This window comes from Alternaria hordeiaustralica, assembly GCF_023758085.1.
Source record: "Alternaria hordeiaustralica strain BMP 2776 chromosome Unknown scaffold_2, whole genome shotgun sequence".
NCBI classification, from domain to species: Eukaryota; Fungi; Ascomycota; class Dothideomycetes; order Pleosporales; family Pleosporaceae; genus Alternaria; species Alternaria hordeiaustralica.
Window position 1 is genome coordinate 133,171 of NW_026056774.1, and position 20,617 is coordinate 153,787.

The 20,617-nt window shown below is 53.4% G+C and overlaps 8 protein-coding genes across 8 annotated transcripts; 3 read left to right on the forward strand and 5 right to left on the reverse strand.

The window, feature by feature from the left end:
• Window positions 1-499: 499 nt before the first annotated feature.
• On the reverse strand, window positions 500-1,837 carry J4E84_001524 (uncharacterized protein; the record flags this gene model as incomplete). Its single annotated transcript, XM_049384156.1, has 4 exons — window positions 500-820; window positions 869-1,280; window positions 1,329-1,699; window positions 1,751-1,837. The coding sequence occupies 4 exons, from the start codon at window positions 1,835-1,837 to the stop codon at window positions 500-502; spliced, it is 1,191 nt and encodes a 396-aa protein (XP_049247512.1).
• A 507-nt stretch (window positions 1,838-2,344) lies between these two features.
• J4E84_001525 (uncharacterized protein) lies at window positions 2,345-3,190 on the forward strand (the record flags this gene model as incomplete). Its single annotated transcript, XM_049384157.1, has 2 exons — window positions 2,345-2,473; window positions 2,531-3,190. 2 exons carry the CDS (start codon window positions 2,345-2,347, stop codon window positions 3,188-3,190), a joined length of 789 nt encoding a protein of 262 aa, XP_049247513.1.
• A 280-nt stretch (window positions 3,191-3,470) lies between these two features.
• J4E84_001526 (uncharacterized protein) lies at window positions 3,471-4,591 on the reverse strand (the record flags this gene model as incomplete). The annotated part of the gene is made up of 3 exons (XM_049384158.1): window positions 3,471-3,679; window positions 3,733-4,119; window positions 4,171-4,591. The coding sequence occupies 3 exons, from the start codon at window positions 4,589-4,591 to the stop codon at window positions 3,471-3,473; spliced, it is 1,017 nt and encodes a 338-aa protein (XP_049247514.1).
• A 1,017-nt stretch (window positions 4,592-5,608) lies between these two features.
• J4E84_001527 (uncharacterized protein) lies at window positions 5,609-6,589 on the forward strand (the record flags this gene model as incomplete). The annotated part of the gene is made up of 1 exon (XM_049384159.1): window positions 5,609-6,589. The coding sequence occupies one exon, from the start codon at window positions 5,609-5,611 to the stop codon at window positions 6,587-6,589; it is 981 nt and encodes a 326-aa protein (XP_049247515.1).
• A 2,888-nt stretch (window positions 6,590-9,477) lies between these two features.
• J4E84_001528 (uncharacterized protein) lies at window positions 9,478-10,244 on the reverse strand (the record flags this gene model as incomplete). Its single annotated transcript, XM_049384160.1, has 2 exons — window positions 9,478-10,107; window positions 10,161-10,244. 2 exons carry the CDS (start codon window positions 10,242-10,244, stop codon window positions 9,478-9,480), a joined length of 714 nt encoding a protein of 237 aa, XP_049247516.1.
• Window positions 10,245-11,133: 889 nt separating this feature from the next.
• TRP2 (anthranilate synthase component 1) lies at window positions 11,134-13,394 on the reverse strand (the record flags this gene model as incomplete). Its single annotated transcript, XM_049384161.1, has 10 exons — window positions 11,134-11,270; window positions 11,339-11,399; window positions 11,459-11,518; window positions 11,568-11,713; window positions 11,762-11,855; window positions 11,977-12,066; window positions 12,128-12,921; window positions 12,969-13,048; window positions 13,178-13,326; window positions 13,383-13,394. The coding sequence occupies 10 exons, from the start codon at window positions 13,392-13,394 to the stop codon at window positions 11,134-11,136; spliced, it is 1,623 nt and encodes a 540-aa protein (XP_049247517.1).
• Window positions 13,395-13,772: 378 nt separating this feature from the next.
• J4E84_001530 (uncharacterized protein) lies at window positions 13,773-14,957 on the forward strand (the record flags this gene model as incomplete). Its single annotated transcript, XM_049384162.1, has 1 exon — window positions 13,773-14,957. The coding sequence occupies one exon, from the start codon at window positions 13,773-13,775 to the stop codon at window positions 14,955-14,957; it is 1,185 nt and encodes a 394-aa protein (XP_049247518.1).
• A 619-nt stretch (window positions 14,958-15,576) lies between these two features.
• Window positions 15,577-16,563, reverse strand: J4E84_001531 (uncharacterized protein; the record flags this gene model as incomplete). The annotated part of the gene is made up of 2 exons (XM_049384163.1): window positions 15,577-16,272; window positions 16,321-16,563. The coding sequence occupies 2 exons, from the start codon at window positions 16,561-16,563 to the stop codon at window positions 15,577-15,579; spliced, it is 939 nt and encodes a 312-aa protein (XP_049247519.1).
• Window positions 16,564-20,617: the final 4,054 nt, after the last annotated feature.

Below are 20,617 nucleotides of genomic sequence, written 5' to 3' on the forward strand. Positions count from 1 at the left end.
GGAACGCGAAAGCGCTGTGGAGAAATGCATCTTGTGTTGACGGAAAGTGGAAAGTGTGGGGAACGCGTGGAGTCGCGTCGCGCCCATGCCCAGGCACAAAAGGCGGAGTTGAGCGAATGGGGAAAATCTCCTCTTTCGATCGGGTAGGGCGAAATTACTCCGCGCAAAAAGGCCGGTTTGCGATGGGAAGTCGTTCACTAATTCTGGGGTATGATGCGAAGATTTCGCGTTGTGGAGACGGATGGCGATGATGGGGAAGGCTGGGGCCGTGGTGCGTGGGTGAAAGAAAGAGAGGGTTAGCGACAGTTCACATGCTTGAGGCTGGAATACCGCCGTGCTTCCCCGCATACGTCACTTGTTTACCAACACCAAAATGAGTGCTGAGAGGGAAAGATGGGATCGGACTTCTATTGTCCGTCGAACAAGATCGAGATCGCAACTGCATCGCTCTATTGCTACATCGTTCTACACGTATGAACACCAACTTTTACTGACTGCTTCAGAGATTCGATTTCTCCTCCTCACCAGTCTCAAGCACAACCTTGATGACCAGCTTGCCGCTATCATCTTTGGTCTTTCCGGCCATCTCGAATGCCTCGACTGCCGACTCCAAGCCCTTGTAGGTGTGTGTTACCAACTTGGCAAAGGCAGGGTAATCATCGCCTGTCTTTGACACGACTTCAATACCAGTGGGGTACGTGTTCGCGTATCTGAATACACCAAGGATATCGACCTCGCGAAGTGCAGCTGCAGAAATTGGTAGTGTTTGAATGGGCGTGCCCATGCCGATTAGCAGTACCTTGCCGCCGGGTCGTGTGGCCTGGAGCTGTTAGTGTTCACTCGACTCAACTAGGCCGGGCGAACTTACATATATCGATGCTTGAACGCAGGATGGTACACCGGTGCACTCGAATACGGCATCTACCTCACCAATCTCACCACCACTCTCCTTGGACAGCTTTCCGACCTCGGCAGCTACCTCCTTCGCGATATCCAGCTGTTCTTCTATTGTGCTTCCACGCTTCATAGGCACTGTGTAGCTGTGGTGCGCAAACTTATTGTCGACGGCAAATTGCACTCGCCCAGCGTCAATGTCTGCTATGACCACTGTACCGGCACCTGATATCTTCGCCATGGCTGCTACAAGTAGGCCTACAGCACCGGCTCCAAAAACCAACACGGTTGAACCCGGTGCTAGTTGTGCGCGTTTCGATGCTTGGATGGCGACGCTGAGAGGCTCGAGGAGGGCTCCTAGATCCAGCGACATATCCTCTGGTAGCCTGTTCATCGTTAGCACTATTAACAACCACGTCGGAAACGAGACTCACTTGTGACACCAAGCAGCCGGGTGATTGATCCGATCTTGTAGCGTACCCTGAGCATGCGGAAACGCCTTTGCACTACTCCGGAACTTCATGCCTTTGCAGATGTTATACCGCCCCTCTTTACACCTCTCACAGTTCTCGCACGGCTGTCCAACTTCCAGCGCGACCTTATCTCCAACCTTGAACCCCGACACCTCTGAACCTACGTCTACAACCACACCAGCCGATTCGTGGCCCAGCGACATGGGCTCTCGCACGATGATGTCGCCATTGCGGTAGTGTCTGTAGTAATGGAGATCTGAACCACAGAGACCGGTGCTGCGGACGCTGATTTGAAGCTCTGTTGGGGACGGTGGGAAGAGAGTGCGGTTTTCCTGGCTTTATGTTAGTGTCTGCAGGTCTGGGGGAATTCTACATCGGCATACGATTCTCAGATCTTTTGCTCCATGGAGTACTGAGGCGAGGATGTTTCTCGCACCCTGCGCAACGTCTGGTTTGCTCTCTGAAGACATGTTGTCGTGGTTCGTAGTGCACTCGGAAGTATGAATGTATAAGTGAAGCTTAGCACGCGTGGTATGGTAACGTTCAGCTCAACGGCAATGCAGGGTTGAAGCTGTGAAGTGAGGGAGAAGGTCGCTGGAGCATCAGTTCATCTCGCAAAGCATCGGGAGCTATCACGCGCCAGAAACTCGGCGCGCCTTGCCTCATAGTACAGCAACAGATGGAGACAAATTCCACCTTCGGCGTTTGAAATGGCGGGACATCAGATGCCGACGCTTCCTTTGGGTGGTGGGGTTGGCTTTCCGAGGCAGTTCCGAGCTGCCCCAACATCGCGCTGCAGGAAAAGCCGTCGACTTCTGCCGCAGGCTTCCAAACTTCTTGGTTGCCTTTTGCTAGATTCCTGAAGTTGTTTGTTCAAGTTGCTTGTCTTTTTAGACCACCAAATAACCTTTTGCTCGTTATCTCAGCTCTAATTCCTCTCCGACAGCATTCCGAACCGCGCCTACCAACACATCAACATGGCATCCGTACAGCAGCTCTTCTCGCTCGAGGGCCAAACCGCCCTCGTAACAGGCGGAACACGAGGTATCGGTCAATCCATGGCTCTCGCGCTCGCAGAAGCAGGAGCAGACATCCTCCTCGTCCAAGTACGCCCTCTCCCCTCTCTCCTCGTCCCCTCCACCCACTAACAACCATCCCCCCAGCGCGACACCAGCAACCAAACCACTCGCCAAAAGATCGAATCCCTCGGCCGCAAAGCCACAATCTATACAGCCGACCTCTCCTCCAAGCCCTCCATCACCGCCCTGATCCCCACCATCCTAGCCGACTTTCCCAGAATCCACATTCTGCTAAACTGCGGCGGCATCCAAAAGCGACACCCCGCGCACCAATTCCCCGACGAAGACTGGGACGCCGTCCTGCAAGTAAACCTGACCTCCGTCTTCCAACTCTGCCGCGACGTCGGCGCACACATGCTATCACAGCCCGCGGACCTGCCCTTAGGCCGCCGCGGAAGCATCATAAACGTTGCTTCCCTCCTTACCTTCCAAGGCGGGATTACGGTGCCGGCGTATGCGGCGAGTAAAGGGGGTGTGGGACAGCTTACCAAGGCGCTGTCGAATGAGTGGGCGGGTAAGGGGGTTAGTGTTAATGCGATTGCGCCGGGGTATATTGCGACGGATATGAATGAGGCGTTGATTAAGGATGAGAAGAGGGCGGAGAGTATTCTGAGTCGCATTCCGGCGGGGAGGTGGGGGAGCCCTGAGGATTTCAAGGGCGCGGTGGTGTTTTTGGGGAGCGCGGCGAGTGCGTATGTTAGTGGGGAGGTGCTTACTGTTGATGGGGGGTGGATGGGTAGGTAGATTGGTAGATAGGTTGGTGTGGGTGGATTGGTGGACAGGTTTTAATGGCACGTTTTGCTTGAGTAACTTGCATGAACAAGTGACATGGTCTTGGATCAAGGGATTTGTTGACTTGACTTCTCATCTCATCACACGAACCGTCTCAAGGCTTTAGAATACCCTAAGAACATCTTATTCGCTTGGTGTTTCTTGAGGGTGGTGGAAATTCCAATGTCTTGTTGGGTATAGATTTTTGTTCCTATCCTACATGCACAACCTACAACTTGCTTGTTCCAAACAGTCAAGGTCCGCTGAGATCCATGCCCTTGGGCTTATCCGGGAACCCAGCGTTGACGCCAAATGGCGGGTATACATAGCGGGTAATACCCTTCTCCTTGTGAATCTTCTCCAACTTCTGCATATCCTCGTCGTCAAGGGAGATGAGCTTCTTGTTCTCGTCGATGCGGGATGGGGTTACGGATTTTGCGAGGACGGAGGAGTTGCGGGCGACTTTGTGATGAGTTAGTAATGTGGGTGTGAGGAATTGGGTGGGTGGAACTTACGGTGGTAGCTCAGTAGTACAACGGCAGGGCCGACGCTGTGCTTCTTTGCGACTTCGTTGACGCCCTCGTCCTTGAAAAGTGGTGAGCCTGTGCTTCCGAGCGGACTGTAGGCTGTGATGTGGATGCCCTTCTCCTTGCAGAAGTCGACGACTTCTTGTTGTGGGCACAGTGGGTGGTTCTCGATCTGGTTGACGGCGGGGACGATGGTAGCGGTTTTCAGAAGCTTCTCCATGTACTTGACGGAGTAGTTGGCGACACCGATGGCCTTGACCTTGTCAGGGTGTGATTGGATCAACTTCTCGAGGTTCTTCCATGTGTCTTGGTGGGTGATGGAGGTGTCAATGTCTCGCGAGCCGTCCTCGTGCTTGGGGAAGAGGGGGTGGTTTCCTGCGCGTTTGTTAGTTGTGTTTTCGTCTTGTCTGAAGACATCAGACTTACCCTTGGGGTTCATGGGAACAGGCCAGTGCATGAGGTAGAGATCCACATAGGGTGTCTTGAGCATGTCCAAGCTCTTTTGCAGACCCTCCTCAGCGCGAGTGTGGAATGTGCACCAGAGCTTGCTGGTAATGAACAAGTCCTCTCTCTTCACGATTCCGCGCGAGATAACATCCTGCAGCGCCTCGCCGACTTCATCCTCGTTTTGGTAGCAGAAGGCGCAGTCAATGTGTCTGTAACCACTCTCAATGGCGTGGACAACAGCTTTCTTGACCTCGCCAGGCGCAGACTGCCACGTTCCCAAACCCAGGGCGGGGATGGTCGCGCCAGTGTTGAGAGGGATAGCGGTATTCATTTCGGGCTGTGGGTTGAGGATACTCTTGGGTGTACTCTTGAGCATGAACTTGGAGAGGGCGGGATTCATCGCGACTCCGGCTTTACTTGGGTATTAGTAGCAGTGGGGTGTTGCTGGCCAGGCCAGGGGCAGGCTTGCTCGCATTGCTTGGAAGCTTGCATATTGTGGCTGAATGTTACGCTTCCGGCATGGCTCAGGACATACGTCAACCGTGATTGACTCTATAATTCATTCCGAGGACCGATGCTGCCCCGCCATGCTTCCCCCGCCGGCGTAGCTTCGGTCCGGGGAGGCTTCTGATACGCGCTCGACGCGCTTCAGCCTCACGCGAAATTTTCGCAGGAGACGACGCCCAGGAAAGCCAACGTGTTCGTGGGGTTTGTCGGGGAAGGTGGCACCGAGCGTCACGTGCTTGGAGGGGCTGGAGTTGGAGCCAGCTGGGGCGTCATAGTGCATCACGTTTTCTGGGCTACTGCAGCCTTCCGAGTGTTCACGACGAGGTGAAAAATCCATCGGCTGTTGGGGCGGCGAGAATTGCCGTTCCGAGACACGAGCGGCGAAAGTTGCACCCTTCAACCCCATAGAGACGCGCACGATGCATGCCCACCGAACCACGGCAGATCTAACGCAACTAACCAACCACTACGGGCGGAATGCCAAACTGGACCCCTAGCCGCCTTTCCAGAACCCCAGATCTCGCTCCGATTGCTCAACGGCAGATTGCCAAAACGGGGAGAATTGCCTCATGGTGCAGACTTATCTTTGTTCGAGCCTACGACGGCCCTACGTAGTGCGGAGTGACCTCCACGAGTGGATCTCAAAGATGGAGACGATGAGAAATCTGACTCCAGGAATTCAGGCTGGGCTTACTTCGGAAGTGATGATGTTTGCTAGTTCTGGCAATACCATGCTGCGTCGTATCGAGGTACGGAAAGGATAAGTACTCCTCTCATCTTGTCTCGAATACACATCAATCATACCATATTCTCATCTACATCTTCAAACATCACTTTACAGCCTAGAGCTTTGTCGCACTTTGCATACTTCTAAGATACCCCTCATCTTCACCAACCACCCTTTCACACCATGGCACCCGGCGCCATCTTCGAGACGCCCAACGTGGCTGAGAACTTCAACGACCACCGCGATGGTCTTGCCCTCGAGGCGACTTCCGACGCCATCGACGACGTCAACGTGCTCAAGGCCGCCATGAAGGTCAAGAACGGCACCGCAACCCAAAAGGAAAAGGACATCTACGAGCAATCCGAGTTCGATGCCGAGAAGGACAAGACCCAATTTCGCCAATACGAAGAAGCATGCGACCGCGTCAAGAACTTCTACCGCGAGCAACACGAGAAGCAAACCGTCGCCTACAACCTCAAAGCGCGCAACGCCTTCCACAGCAAGACACGCGCCGAGATGACCATCTGGGAAGCCATGGAGAAGCTCAACACGCTCATCGACGAATCCGACCCAGACACCTCGCTCTCGCAAATCGAGCACCTCCTCCAATCCGCCGAAGCCATCCGCCGCGACGGCAAGCCACGCTGGTTCCAGCTCGTCGGCCTGATCCACGACCTAGGCAAGCTCCTCTTCTTCTTCGACGCGCAGGGCCAATGGGACGTAGTCGGCGACACATTCCCCGTCGGCTGCGCCTACTCCCCCAAGATCATCTACCCGGACACCTTCAAGAACAACCCAGACTACAAGGACGACATCTACAGCACCGAGCACGGCATCTACACGCCTGGCTGCGGCATGGATAATGTCATGTTGAGCTGGGGCCACGACGAGTACCTCTACCATATCATGAAGGAGCAGAGCAGTATCCCTGATGAGGGTCTTGCGATGATCAGGTATCACTCTTTCTACCCGTGGCACACTGGTGGTGCGTACAAGTGGATGATGAATGGCAAGGATGAGCGCATGCTGGATGCCGTCAAGGCATTTAACCCGTATGATCTCTACAGCAAGAGCGATGAAGTGCCTAAGGTCGAGGACCTCAAGGAGTACTACTTGGATATCATTGATGAGTTCATCGGCAAGGACAAGAAGTTGAAGTGGTAGACAGCGGGTCGGTCTGCTGGGTTAACGAGTTTCCTTTGTTCTACGGCGTTTGGGTATATAGATGACGCGGAGTGCCGAACAGGCCCGCGATGCAATTCACTTTTCTTGATCTCATCGACTCGCCTTCCTCATTTGTGATGTTGGAATGCTATGTCACTATTGATGTTAACTGGTGCACTACTAAAGGAACTACATTTCTTGCATGATCGTCATGAAGATCCATGGCATTCCCATCACCGCTGATGCCACTCAACACGTCCTAACCGATAGAAACCTCGCACATACTCGGGCTCCAACGAAGCTTATCCACAAACCGGGCTCTCACACTCCTGCCCACAATGCCGACAGGAACCGCCATGTATACGCATTTCCATGATCGCGTGCTTATACGGCTCGTACCCCTTCCCGTCATCTCTTGCACCATCTCCTCCGATACTTTGTCCCACATGTTCCTTGTCTGCCTAACGGCGCACTCATTCGGATTTCCCAGTCGATGAAGCATCCAAGGCTCAGGCGGTTGATGAACGATGGGGCCCAATGAAGAACAACATCCCCATAATACCGGGCCTTTGGAAGCACAGAACCAAGCGGTTGCCGCGTCGCATTGTAGTTGTCTAACAAGATCGGGCGAATGATTGGTGAAGGAACTGGAAGAGGTACACTTTCTGGGGCTTGTAGACCAAGTTGCGGATTACTCGTAGACGGCGCTTCCAGCCCCTCTATCGTTGTGAGTGTGCTTTGAACCATAGTTTGTGAGTTGTACGTAGAACCGGGTCTGAAACTATCGCTGCTAGCCGCTGGTTCGAATGTGAGCTTTTCGGGCTTCTTCTCGATATGGTTTATATCGCCAGTTGCATCGTTGTTGGGCTCTGTAACGATGATGCTCTTGGATATGGCTAGGTGTACATCTTGTGGCGTCTCTGTCTTCGTGAATTTCTTCTCGATTTCGGCAGTCATGATTGTGTGTCTCTGCCCAGGTGATAGTGAAACTCCGTGCGGTTCGCGCAATATCAGCCCTGGGATGATAGTAGAAGAAGTAGAGCTTTTCATCATAACATGATACTTATTAGTCTCGTAGATAAAGTGATGAAGTGTTTGCTCCGATAAGCAATCTCCTTCTTTCATGCTTTGATCTAGGTAACCAGATGTGTCCAGAACGTCCGCGGTGTCAACTGCAGCTTGACATAACCTTATGACTATTGCTCAAGACCTCCTTCGTGAACAAGGCAAGTAGAGTCAACGACAATCTGCTCAAAGCCACTACTAAAATAAGATATGTCAGCATGCACGCCACGAGATACTTGGTCGTCTACACGTTTGTGAAGACAAATTAATGCTGCGCAGTACGACAGCGCACGTGTCTTTCATTAAAACCGAGAGAAATCATCAATCTCTATGCACAAAAGTCGGTATTTGTACGGGTTCGCAGAAGGTCGCTAAGGAGGACAACAGCTAGGTATCCATGGATTGGACGCAGAGAGTGTATTCGACGTCCAGCAGTACCGCTAGCGCCTGTAAGACCATCAATTCCGTAGTACGGCATGCGAATCTTCAGTACTTGAAGCACGACAGAAGACAAGGTACATACTGTATACGTCTGATCAGAGTTTGTTGAGCGCATTGCTTGTAAGGCAGGAACGAGGCATCCCGGTAACAACGAGGCTGAGACGACCTTAGCTAATCACGACGTCAAGAACACCATACGTAAGACCAGCAATAGCAAAACGATTACTTGCTAAAAGATGCAGCAACTCCTACCACATGTTCACGCGAAATAACGCGTACCATCGCGCCCATGCCCACCGGAAGCCCGCGGCTCCCGCCCATGCGCAGCCAGCCACCCACGCACCATCCCTCCCACCATCCCTCCCACCAGCCTACCCATCCCACCACCATCGTGATCACCATCGTCCGCGGACCTCAACCCAGTCCAGTCCCCGCATCCACACCCACCCGCCTATGCACTGACATCGTTCCGCACCGTTCTGCAACGTTATTGTAGTAAACACATGGTCCCTGCTCTACATCCGCTTCATGCCTTACCCGTTAGTCCCCACAACACCCTCCTGATCACCCGCAATCTGATACACACGATCTGCACCCGGCCGGTACATACGCGTCAGCACTGCCAGAAAAAGAAGTAGTTGCTGGAATAATGTGGAATTGTAAGCACGACAGACGCACAAACCACTCATATATGGGGCCGCGGAGCGTGTGGGAGAAGAAATGCGCCCCCACAGGGCTGAGGCTGATGCTGATGATCTGCTGGGGCGGAAAAGGATAAAAGTGGAGGGTAAGGCTGGAGGTTAAGTTGACTTCATGTCTTTGACTACATGTCTTGAGTTGCGCGATTGACTTAGTTGTCGACTTGTTTACTTGCCATTGTGGTCATTGCGTGACTTGCGCCAATTGCTGCTGTGACAGTGTGCCACGTATGCTTGGCGCGAGCTGTGTAGCTCAACGCGATGTGGGTTTGGGCAACGTATTCATGGCGAGTGCTTCACGACACAGTTGGCTACACAGTGGTCCCGAGGGCGGTGACACTAGGGCAAAGAGGACAAAGATCAGTAAGTGTCAACACAGTAAAGGTGGAAAGAGTAATGTCGTGAGAGCTTATCATTGAGTTACTATCTACAGGAGCCAATGCTAATGGCCCATCCATTTCCCATGTCGGGGTATCAATCGCAGTCATAAAAGACTGCCCAGGCACAATGAATCCGTCATTATCATTATGCCTTCGCGTGAGTGTTCGTTAGGAAAGAAGAGAAAGCTGCGCCATGCATCCACGTATCCAAAGCCCGCCTCGCATTACCGACCCGATGCTACCAGTCATTATACACATTACTCCATCGAGCATGGACCTTGGTTGTGACGTGAAGGTGAGACGCTTAGAGGAGGAGCCATGCGGCGATACCGGCACCAGCGAGGATGGGCATGCCAGTGGCCTTGGCAGCGGCGCCATCAACGACGGAGGAGGCAGCAGAGCCAGCAGCGTCGGTGGCAGAGGCAAGGGCAGAGCCAGCGGAGTCGGTAGCGGACGAAGCAGCGCTGCCGGCGGACTCGGTGATGGAAGCAAGCTCGGAGGCAATGCTTGAGCTGGCGGAAGCGAGAGCACCGCTAGCAGAGCTGATAGCAGAGCTAACCTCAGAGGCGATGGAAGAGGTGACGCTCTCGAGGCCAGAGGCGGCGCTGGAGGCAGCGCTGGAAGCCTCGCTGACGACGGAAGTGATGACGGAGGTGACAGCTGAGCCATCAGACTGGACAGCGGTGGCACTAGCGACGGCTGAGGTCAAGATGGGAAGAGCAGCGGGAGTGCCAGAGCCAGTGGCAGCGACACCAGCGCAGCGAGCGTAGGCCCACTGAACGGCGGAAGCAGACTGGTCGGCGTCGCAGGCCTGGCGGGTGCAGTCGCGGATACCGTAAGCCCAGTTGGACTGGGTGCAGAAGCAGCTGATGTCGGAGCTCTCGCACTGGAACTCGGTCTGGGCAATGGTGGCCATGTTGTTGATGCACAGGTTCTAAGCGACGGTTAGCATTGGCCGGGATAGTCAATGGCAGTGGGGACACTTACGGCGCATTCACCGCTGGGCATGGGCATGTCCTGGGCAAGAGCAGCACCGGCGAAGGTGGCAGCGAGAACGGCGTAAGACCTCATCTTGACTGTGGGTGGTGGAGAGAGTTTTTGGTGGAGAGGATATTGAAGTAGGATACTAGGTATCGAAGTGAGGGTGAGTCAAGGTGAGTTGAGAGGTGCTGAGGTTGAGGATGCTGGATGAGGAATTGGAAGAGAGGGCAGCTCGAGCGGGTTTATATCGTAAGAACACAAACAGTCGGGGCTGGGCCGTGGCTGGTTAGTGAAGTTGCGCGCAAACAGGAGGCTGCAACGGGCTGGGTGACGGGTTGGCGCGTCAGTAGCGGGACTAGTGGAGAGCAGGGAGCAGCAGCCAAGCCCAGGCACAGAGACTCCACGATCGCCGCCAGAGCAGGGAAACTCGGAATGCACGACCGGTCCCCTGCGCGCCCATTGGCCAATGCGCCCAGCGCTCCTACCTTATGATGTAGCCACGCCAACCACACCTCAGGGCCGATATCCGAACCTGCATGTACAACTCACATGTCGAACCAGCTTTCTCGTCGCGACTCGCTCGTCTGTGGTATCCGCTCCGTCACCTTCGTCATGCCTTCCAGCTCCACAGTCACGCTTTCACACAGCATCCTGCCCGAACTCGACCGCCGCTGCGCACAATCGGCCTTCGCGCTGGTGTGACGGGCTACCAAATTAATCAAATCTTGTGTGCATTCAAGCACTACCAGTCGTCGTGACGTCGAGATAGCGGCTGCCGCTTGGTGCTTACCCGCCCTTTCATTTCCGTTTCACAAAGCTACCAAGAACCCACGAATCTCGCTTCCCCACGAGTGCAGGGGGGCTGGATGAGATCCAGGCCCATAGATCGCTCTTCACCGGGCCAACAGCTGCCAATCACCCACCCACCCTACGGCAAATACCACCTGTGGCGCATGTCGCAGTCTATCAAGCCGCAGCATCAAGCCGCAAGAGTAATCCGCGCCTCTGCATCGCCCTCCAGCTTCGGCGCCGACCCGTCTCTGTCCCCTTCGCCCGCCTCCTGCTGCTCGGCCAGATGCTTCTCTTCAGCTGATGTGATGCAGTGCGTGTTCGCGCCTACCAAACAGCGGTCAGCTCTGTGCGTTTGACTCGGGGGAGACGACAAAAGGAATAATTAAGCTCACCCAACTTATTGATCGTCTCCATCCACTCATCGTAGGGGTCCGAGTCGAAAACTATGCCACCCTGCAGCCAATCATTAGCCTCGTGTCTTGCAGCTAAAGCAGGGAATTCGTTAAACTTACCCCTGCTTGGAGATACGCGATGGCATCTTTGACAAGCATGGTTCTTAGCGCAATGCATGTCTGCAAAAATCAGCCTCCTGTCAACCTGGAACAAGGCAAGACTACTCACGTCCATGGCACCTTCAATCTCCTTGTCGCCATCAATACTGCCGTAGCCAAAGTATCCCACCGCGCCAGCATATACACCGCGTTTTTCCCGCTCCAGCTCAGCAATGAGCTCCATAGCACGCACCTTGGGCGCACCGCTCACCGTGCCTTGTAGCCGGTTAGCGACATTTCCAACTTTTTCAACGCGCTACCTACCAGCTGGGAAGATGGAGCGGAACGCATCGAATCGTGTCTTGCCAGGTCGCAGCACCCCGGACACCTCCGAGACCAGGTGCTGCACGTGGGAAAACTGGTTTTGATTGCAGTTAGCACAGCCCTCAATTGAATTTCATAGCGCTCGCTTGATATCATCGCACGGTAGCTCATCGCATGATCCACGGTAATCACGGTTCGGACGGAACGCTGCTCACCTTTTGGACAACCATTAGCTTGTCAACTCGTGTCGAAAGTGGGTCGCACACGCGATTGACGTCATTGCGAGCCAAGTCGACCAACATAACCTGTACAGCACAATGTAAGCTTCCAACGTCGCTGCATGCACTTTGATGTCAGGCAACCCACATGTTCGGCCCGGTCCTTGAGCGAGTTGGACAATTCGTCTGCGAGTGCTGCGTCTTCTTGCAGTGTCTTGCCCCGCTTCACTGTGCCGGCAATGGGGTGCGTGATGATGCGACCCTGCTCCTCTTTTACCAGCAGCTCGGGACTTGCCCCCACTATCTGAAAATCGTCACAGTCGACGAAGAAGAGGTACGGTGAGGGGTTGACGTTGCGGAGGTTCCGGTACACGTTGAAGGGGTGCAATGAGGTCGGTCTTGCAAACCGTTGCGAAGGTACTGCCTGGATGATGTCGCCAACACCAATGTGCTTCTTCAGTGTCTTGACGTGGGTCTCGTACCCCTCCTGGCCAATGTTCGATGTGTACTGATGGCCTAGCTGTATAGGCCCTTGTTCCGGTAGCGGGATGTCCTTGTCCTTGAGTATCGTCATATACCTCTTTAGTGTACTCTTCGCTTCCTCGTACGCTTGTTCTAGGTCGTCCATGCTGTCTGGGACCTTGACGTACGTTATGACCTTGACGACCTGCGCGAAATGGTCCAGAGCCACCAGGGTATCGAAGAGCATGAAGAAGCTCTCTGGTACACCCAGCACATCCTTCATGTCATCTCGCCGTGTCTTGGGCTCGAAGTATTTGACGCAATCATAGCCAACATATCCCACCGCGCCGCCGGTCATAGGAGGTAGTTGTATCGAGGGTACGGTCGCGACGCGGCTCTTCGCGAGTTCCTTCTCGAGGAGGGGTAGTGGATCGGTTTCCTCGCCATGGCCCGGGCCGGTCTTGATGACTTTGCGAGGGTCTGAGGCTTGTCAGCTGTGTATGCCGGAAGTTTGTTCAAGTACCGACCTGCGCCAATGAAGCTATACCGTCCTATGGTTTCGGTTGTCGCAGCACTCTCGAATAGGAAGGATAGTCTTGACTTGGATCTTACCCCCACGGTTAGCATGTGCGCAATCGATCCAACCCCTCCCGAGTGTGACAGTCGTTTCTGACAGCGTTTCTTCCACGCGACACAACCCCTCCAGTCCACATCGCATGAAATGAGTCACACTCACTTTGCGGATATCTTCAGGTATATGCTTGACGGGGTCAAGAACTCGGCGGGTATCGAGGAGAAGACGGGCACGAGGTTTGGTGGGTTGGGCGACTTGACTGCTGCAGCCAATACCTCTCGAATGGTGTCAAGCGATGGCTGAACGCCTAGCTAAGTGGTCATGCGCTCAGTTCTGTAGCCAGCCGTGTGTGGGGTCATGGACATACCTGTGACGCCATCTTTGTATAGAGTGAGATATTTTTCTATAAAACGTCTGATAAGCGGTGAAAACAGAAGAACCTGTGAAATACAGTCCTCGAAATGTGTATTGAAGCCAGAATTGATGATTCTCGGGCCAATCGGAGGGGCCACAAAATGTTATCGATAGCAAATTCCTTGGCGCACTAGATCTCCGCAGGCCTCGGCGATGCACGCACGTCACAAGCGGTGACCAGCCTTCTCCCGTCTCCCGCGCTTACGCAGGTGTCCGCTCTCTTCAACACCAGAGCGCATCGCTGTTGGAGCTGTATTCCTACCCTTGAGAGCCTTTGGACTGCACGCGCATTGTTTTGGAAGCCAAGAGGAGGATGTGGCCATCGCGCGGCCACGAAAGCGCAATGGACATTCCTCGCACCCTAGACCGGCCATGGACCCCTCCGGAACTCGAAGACAAGGCAGACTACTTCAACATCTACGGTACCTCTCCTCCACGATATCCTATCGCGACCGAGCAGCGCTGGCTGAAAGAGGCCAGTCGGTCGCCTGACCATCCTTCTTGGGTCACAGACAGCTTCGGGTTGAACACACCTGCGACAGGACCGCGACCGAAACCCAGCTCAAGACTTACCGAACCAGCGCCATACACACCTACGCGACCATACTATGACGATTCATCGCATTCGCGTACACAAGGCGAACCGCGCTATCCCTACACTCCTGATAGCTCACGCATACTACGTCGAAACAACACCGAACTCCCCGCCTCACCGACACCATGGGACGACGACTCGGAGACATCCTCATCGCCCGTACAGAATGCGCTCTCATCCTGCATCGCGCACTTCGAGAACCTCATCCAGACACACCACCCCGACGAAGAGCAAATGGAATACATCGTCGGACAATTCGAAGCCATGACCGCGCACCTCTCCTCGCCCAGCAGATCCCCAACCGAAGCGACACACGACGACAAGCCCTCCCCCGACTCTAGTCAGGAACTCGCCATCATCACACAAGCAGAGGGTGAGCAACAACAACTTGAAGCCAAAACGTTGCACCACGAAGCTTATGTTTCGCAAGTAGGCAACTACATCGCGGGCGTGCAAAAGTACATCTACGACCTCAAGACGCGCATGGACGAGTTCAAAACACTGAACCGCATTCAAACCGACATCATCAACGATTTGCGCAAGCAGATGAGGACCGTCCGCCAATCCATGCGCGAGGAGCTGGACAAGAGCTACCATCATGACGATCTTGCGAAATCTGTCTGGTCGGATTTCGGCGCAAAGAGCGAGGCGCTACCGGAAGATGATGAGGTTCACGATAACAACGACACAGCGAAAGAGTTCGGGATGCTAGACAGCTGTATGACGCTCGTCGAGGAAGAAGATCTATCCCGAGAGATTCACGAAGAATACTCCAAACTACTCCGCGATACCGTCGACACTCTCATTACCGAAGAGCCGTCATCGCCCAAGCGGAAGGTTATTACCATCATCCGATCGCCTCCCCGACGCAGCTTCTGGGGCTCCATGGGCGAAGCGCTGGATGCGGTTTCGAATTTGCTCTTGGAGGAATGATTTGAACGATTTGGGCTACGAACGCTTGCCTACGACCGACACTGCATTTGACGATTATAACGACGATCTTGGAATCACGCACTTGAGTGTTACATTGAGATTTACGACGATTTACGGCCGTTGTCAGAGCACATGAATGATGAAGGATGAAGAGGCGGTTTTGCATATGAAAGAGGAGGTAGTTGCATTTGGATTACGAACGGTTGTGGAAAGACTTGCGGCCATGTTTTGAGCATATGAGTGGCGTTGTTGCTTCTCGCTTTTCCTGGTTTCCTCCTTTGACGCAACAGCATTGGTACGTTCTGGATACCCATTTAACGTTGATCGGTTGGCATAGCATGACTTACTGTTTCTTTTTGTTGTTGTTTTTTCTGTAGTATACTTGGTTAACTTGCGAAACGCTACTCTTATATACTGAATCCTATGATATGATGTCATGATACTGGAATGAGTGGTCAAGTGCGTGTTCCGATGGATATACCGCACCGTTTGCAAAAGTCTAAACTTGGCTGCAACTTCACACTACACATCCCATCGCAGACGCCGAACAACAGCAGAATGAATGCATTGGTATCACATGGTCAATGTCCAGTCCTCTCTCAACACCCCCAGTCTTAGCCTACTCCACATAATCCAGACTTCCCTTCCCCACAGTCCCCTTCGTCGCCTCCGGTCCCTTCTGCTGCCTAAGCTTCTCCTCGAACTTAGCAAACTCCTGCAACGCAATCTCCTCCTCCTGGTCCAGCACCTGCTGAACCCCCTTGACCTCCTCAATATAATGCATCAACATGCTCTCAATACCGTTCTTGAGGGTCACAGTACTAGAATCGCAGGTCCTGCATGCGCCCCTCAACTTGAGCATAACCTGTCCGTCGTTGAAGCCGCGGAACTCAATGTCGCCGCCGTCTTCCTGGATCGCGGGGCGGACGCGGGTATCTAGCAACTCTTTGATCATGCCAATGACCTCGTCGTCGTTTTCGTCGTAGGCCAATGAATCGGCTTCTTGGCCGCCTTGGCCTTGCTCGCCGGGCTTGGAGGCGACGGTGTTGACGACGGGTTGGCCGGACGTCATGTATTCGTTGATGAGGGCGAAGACTTCAGGCTTTACGTGCGACCAGGGCGTGGATGTGTCTTTGGTTACGGTGATGTAGTCGGCGCCGAAGAAGACGCTGGTTACGCCGTCGATGTTGAGGAGTTGCGCGGCGAGCGGGGAGGGGTGTGGTGGCGCGAGGGTGGAGCGTGGGCTTAGGTATTCGAGGAAGGGGGAGGATATTGTTTCGGGGAGGACGCGCTGGTTGGGGTTGAACTTTAGGGCCTGGGGGGGTTAGTATGGGGTGGGGTTGGGGTTGGAGGGAGTGCGTACATCGGCGTTGGGTGTGGGCTCGGTTTGGATGAACATGGTTCGTCGCGCGACTGTCGCTGATGGAGCTACTACTCTTTGGCTCCATGGCTGTGCTGTTGGTCTATGTTGCAGTCTCGAGGCTGTGATGGGCGATGATTGCTGGTGCAGACATCTCGTGGCGATGCGCGGTGTTGCGGAGCGTAGAGACGGTGTCGCACGGGATAGGCTGCGCATGGCAGAACGTGGGATTGTGCTTGAGGTCATCTTTTGTATAGGTGTGGATCGTATATGTGGTGGGTAGGGTGGTGTGGTCGCAATGGCGAGGTATGTAGGCTCGTGAATGAAAGTTCGGGAACTCGGGCCAAACGATATATGACGTTTGTCGGATTATTCAGCCACACGCTGACTGGCTCCCACTGGTCCATAGCTCCTTCTCTCCTTGTGCGTCTTACATGTTGCACAACTGATACATATCAAATCGGAAGCATCTAAAACACCGACTTAGCCTTCTGATGGGACTGTAACCGCATGGCAAATTCTCTACTTCTGTTATTCCTTCACAGATGCGAAGCCCTTTCGCATAATACACCCCCACTACCACTCGCCTTGGAATACCAACAGTGGTGGCCACTACTCGTCTCGCATCATACAAATATCTGAGGTTGAAGTATAGACCATTTGAGAACATATGTGCGTGTTAAGATTTGGTAGTGTACATACAGCACAACGCAAATGCGACACGAATTTTGGCCACCCCTGCTGATGCTCAGTCTTGTATCGGATGCGGTGGTATATACATTCCGGCATCTGAATCACGTCTTTTGGGAGTTCCATACGTCTCCTATTACCTTATACAGTGCTGGCCACGGACGTTGTCGGAAAAGATAAGACTTCTTTTAAGCTTCGCATGGATGATCAAGTATGTTCTCGCGTCAGATTTCCATCGGTACCGATTTCATTTACTTGTCTTATTCTATTGGGCGGCCCGTACGATCTTATTCTATCGGGCGGCTCGTACGATCAGGTCCAACAATTGGCTAATCTGCAGTCATCTGCCCTTCTGACGCGCCACAACAGCGCACTTCTCATTGCGCACCCAGGACTTCATCCCACCCGAGTCTCTTATGCCGTGGCGCGATACACTCAGGGAACACCTTTATTTCCGGCACGGCATCGTCTTATTGTTGGCACAGATCAGCATGGCTGAATCCCAAATTAGACGATTCTACCTGGGTGGGTAAATGGATCTGGGGGCCAAACCTAAGCGCTATTCCGAATCTTACAATTACGCCCTGTGTAGGGCTGTGACACAGATTGCCTACATCGGTCTGTCTTATTTAATTAACTACCTCACGAGTCTGTTCGCCTTTCTTCGTCATTCCTCTCCTTGCCGTCCTTGTCGTCCAACTCCCTCATACGTTGCGATGCGTGTGTGCCTTCTACAGCGGGTGATATTCTTCACTTTGGCAGCAGGCGTTTGGGCCGATTGCTACTCACGCGATGGTGCGTATGCATCCGTACTTCCGAACAAAAAGTGTCTCGCCATCAAAGGCCCTTCTGTCTATTGCTAACGTGCGCTTCTCATAGGCGAGACTTTCCAATCTAACAATCCGACTAGCGATGAATTAGTCTCATGTGGCAAAGGCACGAACAATTGTTGCTTGTGGAGCGAAAGTTGCGGCAGCAACTTGCTGTGTACAAGATCAGGAAACATTGGCCGGCAATATTGCGCCGACAAGAACTGGACGGGCTGTAGTGACTTGTTTCCCGGTGAGTCCATACAGTCTAAGTCTTCATACAGAACACTATTAAGGGGACTTTCTAGAACAAGATTGGCAAGGGATAGGACTAATATCATGCGGAGAGAACGTCGTGTGTTATGGGAATGATCGCTGTTGCACAGACGGGCTATCTCAACTGCGCTATGTCAACCCGCTGACAGGTAAGTCTTGCCTCTACGAAGTGCATGTGAGACACATACTGACTTCGTACCCCTAACTCTGCAGGCAAAGTAAGCGACGCACAAGACAAGGATTCCGACGCGACAAAGACGCCGATGTGGTGGAAGGTCGATAGCTCAGGTATACTAGCCAGCTTGGGTACGGCCACTGCTTCACAAGGCGTCGCAGCATCAGAGGCGACAACCTCAACCAATTCACAAAGTACACCCGCGTCCTCGGACGGTAGTGCAGCGGCCTCTACACCCACCAGCGCGCCGTCTCCAACAGCAACCAATACCACAGATCAATCCGATGTATCGTCGAGCGGTGGTATATCGGCGGGCGCAGGAGCAGGCATCGGCGTCGGCGCAACTGCTGCTATAATCATCATTGCGTTGCTCGCTTGGCTCTTCTTTCGCGAGCGCAAGAAGAGAAGAGCACTGCAGAAACCGGCCATGAACACAACCATGCATCAGGCCCATGCTGCTCGGAAGGATATGCATGATTACACGCACGAAGCACCACCCGATGGGCGTACTGAGTTGGAACAAGAGAGGGCGAGATATGAGATGGACGGGAGGGCGGGGCAGGAGTTGCCTTGATGTTGGGAAGCGATTTGGTCTTTCGCCCACCGTCCACCGTCAATATATCCTTTCACAACGAGCTTATCTTCCACATACAACCATAGGATCTTGAGAATTGGGTTTACCCGCGATCCGTCAAAACTCACAGTGCTGGGTGCTACTGGCATGCCACGAACACAGGACTTTGGCATGGAACGATTGGACACGCTTTTCACTTGATCTCTACCTCACTGGTAACTGTTATTTTCGTGCAATCGCTGGGCGATATTCCACCTGTCCGAGTGCTGGCAATGCAAGCCTGGCGCTCGAAGCGCTCGTCTCCATGGTTGTGCAGGATCCTCTCAATGGTCTCCACAGAACTTCCGTCTAATCTGGGACACAACCTTTCTTCACTACTGACGCGGATCGTTGTCGAATACAAATTGGGTTTCTTCCCTAGTTTGGGCTGCGATCCCACCGTGTACACTTGCAGCTCTTTGTCTTCGGTCGATTGTCCGTTTTCGCCTCGTGGAGGATTTTTGCGTGATGCGTTCGACGAGAGGTATGAGCTGTATTTGCCAATCGCAACACGCCAGAAAGGCCGCAGGGCAGGGAAACATCCAGCGATCATGAGGACGTTGTTCTCAGTCCTGCTTGAGTGAGTCAAGGTCTCTTGTGTTCGATAGCACTACACTCACAGATACCAGATCGTTATCTCTGACCAAGAGTGTGTCATGTCCGCGACATTGGAGATGCTGCCCATTGCTACGATCTTCATGATGGTTGCGAATGTGCCACTGCCAACGTCAGTAATTGCACCAACAGTGCGGCGAGGTGACCTTACAGAATGCTACCACCCATCAGTATTACAAGATTTCGCTTGTCCTTTCGAGGAATGTTCAAAGTCCTTATGATAAAGTACGGCATGATGGCGCAAAAGACGTCCATCATCGCGTTATACACTGAGGCTTCAGCACCTGGCAGAGACATTGGCACTCTTCCAACATACCTGAGACCGACTTTCCGACAACATCCAGCATTGCGGGGCTCAAGCATGTGCCCTCAATCTGCGGTTTCCAGGACTTCTGTACGGGCGAACAAAAGAAAATCATGACAGAGCATGAGAGTGTGGAGCCGATCAGTAGGACGACCAGAGGGGCGTACGCGACACACTTGTGCGATAGACGCGCTGTGTGTCCTCGGATCTAGGCTGGTGAGCTGAGAGTCCCGTCCATTGCATAGTCCTGTGTACTTACTCTCATTAGTGCGATGATGATGGAGGCTTTCGTGAAGAAAGCGCTGACGATGGAGAAGCAAGGCGCCAACAGCACGTACATAGTAGCCACAGCCTGATCTTCTGGATCACTGATGTCCCATACATGTTGTCCAAGGCCGTGCGCAGTGCCGGCTGTTACGAGCGATGTACACACTACAGCGAAGATCTGATGTTCGAGTAAGTCAATGGCAATCGAATGTAGGACTGAGGTCTAAAGTCGAACTCACCAGGCCCGCAATCATACACCAGTCGTCCCAGCCCAGAGTCGTCGTCACGATTCGTGCGCGTGTATATGATCGCGCTAAGACGAAGATGGATGAAAATGAGACCAGCGTCCATCCAACAACATTGAGGACATGTCGATAATCATTCATGTCGGCGGAAAGGAGCAGCGACAAACCTCGAATACATCACAATTGCACTCACAAGACACTTCACAGGGCAGAGCATCGTTCACATACTGCTCCTGTACATACTGGGCACCAAGTATGGGTCATTCGAGCGTGCTATCGCTCGTTCAGGTATGCCAAGCTTGTGCC